Consider the following 2401-nt stretch of genomic DNA (forward strand, 5'->3'; position numbering starts at 1 on the left):
GTGTGTGTGTCTGTGTGTGTCTGTGTGTGTGTGTCTGTGCGTGTGTGAGTTTGTGTGTGTGTGTGTGTGTGTGTGTGTGTGTCTGTGTGTGTGTGCGTGTGTGTGTGTGTGTGTGTGTGTGTATAATATGTGTACCTGGAGAAACACCAAACCAATGTGCCAGGATCTGGACAATAAAAGATATTTGTATCTTATCTATCTTATTTTATCTTTTCTTATCTCTTGTCTCCCCCACAGGCTTTCGCTGCGATTGAGTCAATGGCGGACGGCGGGGTCAAGATGGGGCTGCCCCGTGAACTGGCTCTCAAACTGGCGGCACAGACGTTGCTGGTGAGTCTGGGGACCGTTGGTCATTTAGTTTAGTGCTGACCAGTGTGATGGGGAAACGTCCTGCTTTATTACAAGGGGAAAATGATGAAATGGTATGGGTTTAACACCTTTATCAATACTATTAGTTTATTGAAGAAGTGGGGACCATTGTTCATTTATTGTTGACCAGTGTGCTGGGAAACCTCCTACTTTGTTACTTGTGAAAAATGAAATGGTATAGGTTTAATGCCCCTTTCAACACCGTTAGGTTATTTAAGAGATGGGGCCTCTGAGTTTAACGTCCATCTCCGAAAGGACGGAAGCCAAGTGGGAATTTTGTGTAAAGTGTCTTTCCCAAGGACTCAACGTCGGACTGGGCTGAGGCTCGAACTCCCGAAACCACAACCTCACGATTACATTACAGGTCCGGTAGTCTAACCTCTAGGCTCCCTTATTACTTGTGGAAGCAGCCCTCTTCCTGATGATTTATGTTGTGTCAGTCGCCGTCGTCAACAGATAACCTGAGTTTGAATCCCGTGGGGGGGGGGGGGGGGGGGGGGATTTTTATAGAGTATTAATATGGTCTTTCTACTGGGACGTTGTATCTCTCTCAGCCCGGGTTGGCCCTGACAGTAGGCATGGTCAAAGTCAAAACCCACCTCCTCAATGATCTAAATTGTGTCGATGAGGACATAAAAATCATAAAAATACAGGAACTCAAAATAGTTTTCTGTTTTGCTTTAGTAAGAGTTCTACGGCAATTGCAACACGAGAAGGTTATATAAATGCAGACGATTAGAGGTGTTACAAGAGAGTAACAAACACGCAAAAGGAGAGATAAGCTTTTCTACTGCTTCTCCTTGGCTCCTTACTGCTATCTTTCAGCCACACCCCTGATCTTATGGTAGGAAAGATGTACACAAAGCCTTCTTGGACAAGGGTGAAAAATCTCACAGGTCCCATGTGCAAGTAGAGCACGTTAAAGATCCTTTGGTGGTCCAAAATCAATAAGAGTAGGCTTCAGCTGCTACCCGAGCAAAATTCAAAATTTCCTACCAACTGAAAATGTGTGTCCCGCGTGCTCATAATATGACCTTGTGTAGTTAGGAGCACCGTAAAACACTTATCAAAAAAGAAAAGTCATAAAAATGAAGTTATTAATGGGGTTTTTCTGCCACCAGGGAGCGGCCAAGATGGTCCTGGAGACGGGCAAACACCCGGGCCAGCTGAAGGACGAGGTGTGCTCCCCTGCCGGCACCACCATCTCCGCCATGCACGTGTTGGAGAACCGGGGGTTCCGCGCCAGTCTGATCGACGCTGTGGAGGCAGCAACTCTCAGGGCTAGGGAGCTAGGCGCCTCTAACTAAGTGAGGGGCTGGTAGATGGATGGATGGATAGATGGATGGGTGGATGGATGGACGGGCGAGTGAGAGAGTGTGGTGAACAATAGTGGATGATGGTGTGCGTGTATGTGTGTGAGTATGTGAATGAGTGTGCTGTGTGTGTATTGTCACACTGTGTGTGTGTGTGCTGTGTGTGTTGTCACACTGTGTGTGTGTGTGCTGTGTGTGTTGTCACACTGTGTGTGTGCTGTGTGTGTTACCACAGCAACACGCCTGATGATGTGTGACTCTTGGTCTTGATATTTTAACAGAATGTGTGATAATGTGTGTGTGTGTGTGTGTGTGTGTGCTGTCACAGTGACATGACTGATCTGTAACTGGTGTTGTTATATTAACACGCCTGATGATGTGTGCTACGAGTGGGTTCTCATGCTGACTGACTCCAATTTCAAGAAGAGAGTTTATTTTGCATGACACAGCAGTTTGAATTGCTGACCGGAGAGAAAGGAATATTTGTGAGCATGAAAAAAAAGGAGAGTCACTTTGAAAGAGTTGCAAGATTTATACATGTATTATATATATTCTGCTCCTATGTAAAAATGTAAATGGTGTTATATATGCGTGTGATAGTATATGAGGGTGTGTGTTGTAAATCAATACCGGTATGAGTATGTGGTTGGTTGTGAGGAGAATACGTATTGTTTCCTTCATCAGTCGTATATTCGAGGTCATTGCTATACATGTGCAAT

At 45.3% G+C, this 2401-nt stretch overlaps 1 protein-coding gene across 1 annotated transcript in view; it reads left to right on the forward strand.

Annotated features, from left to right (window-relative positions):
* Positions 1 to 1819, forward strand: part of LOC101864540 (pyrroline-5-carboxylate reductase 1, mitochondrial) — a 24901-nt gene extending 23082 nt beyond the window's left edge. The window contains exons 4-5 of the mRNA XM_005103161.3: positions 238 to 330; positions 1491 to 1819. Of these exons, the coding sequence (XP_005103218.1) occupies positions 238 to 330; positions 1491 to 1676 (279 nt within the window). The 3' untranslated portion in view covers positions 1677 to 1819. The remainder of the gene's footprint in view (positions 1 to 237; positions 331 to 1490) is intronic.
* Positions 1820 to 2401: the final 582 nt, after the last annotated feature.

This window comes from Aplysia californica, unplaced genomic scaffold, assembly GCF_000002075.1.
Source record: "Aplysia californica isolate F4 #8 unplaced genomic scaffold, AplCal3.0 scaffold00361, whole genome shotgun sequence".
NCBI classification, from domain to species: Eukaryota; Metazoa; Mollusca; class Gastropoda; order Aplysiida; family Aplysiidae; genus Aplysia; species Aplysia californica.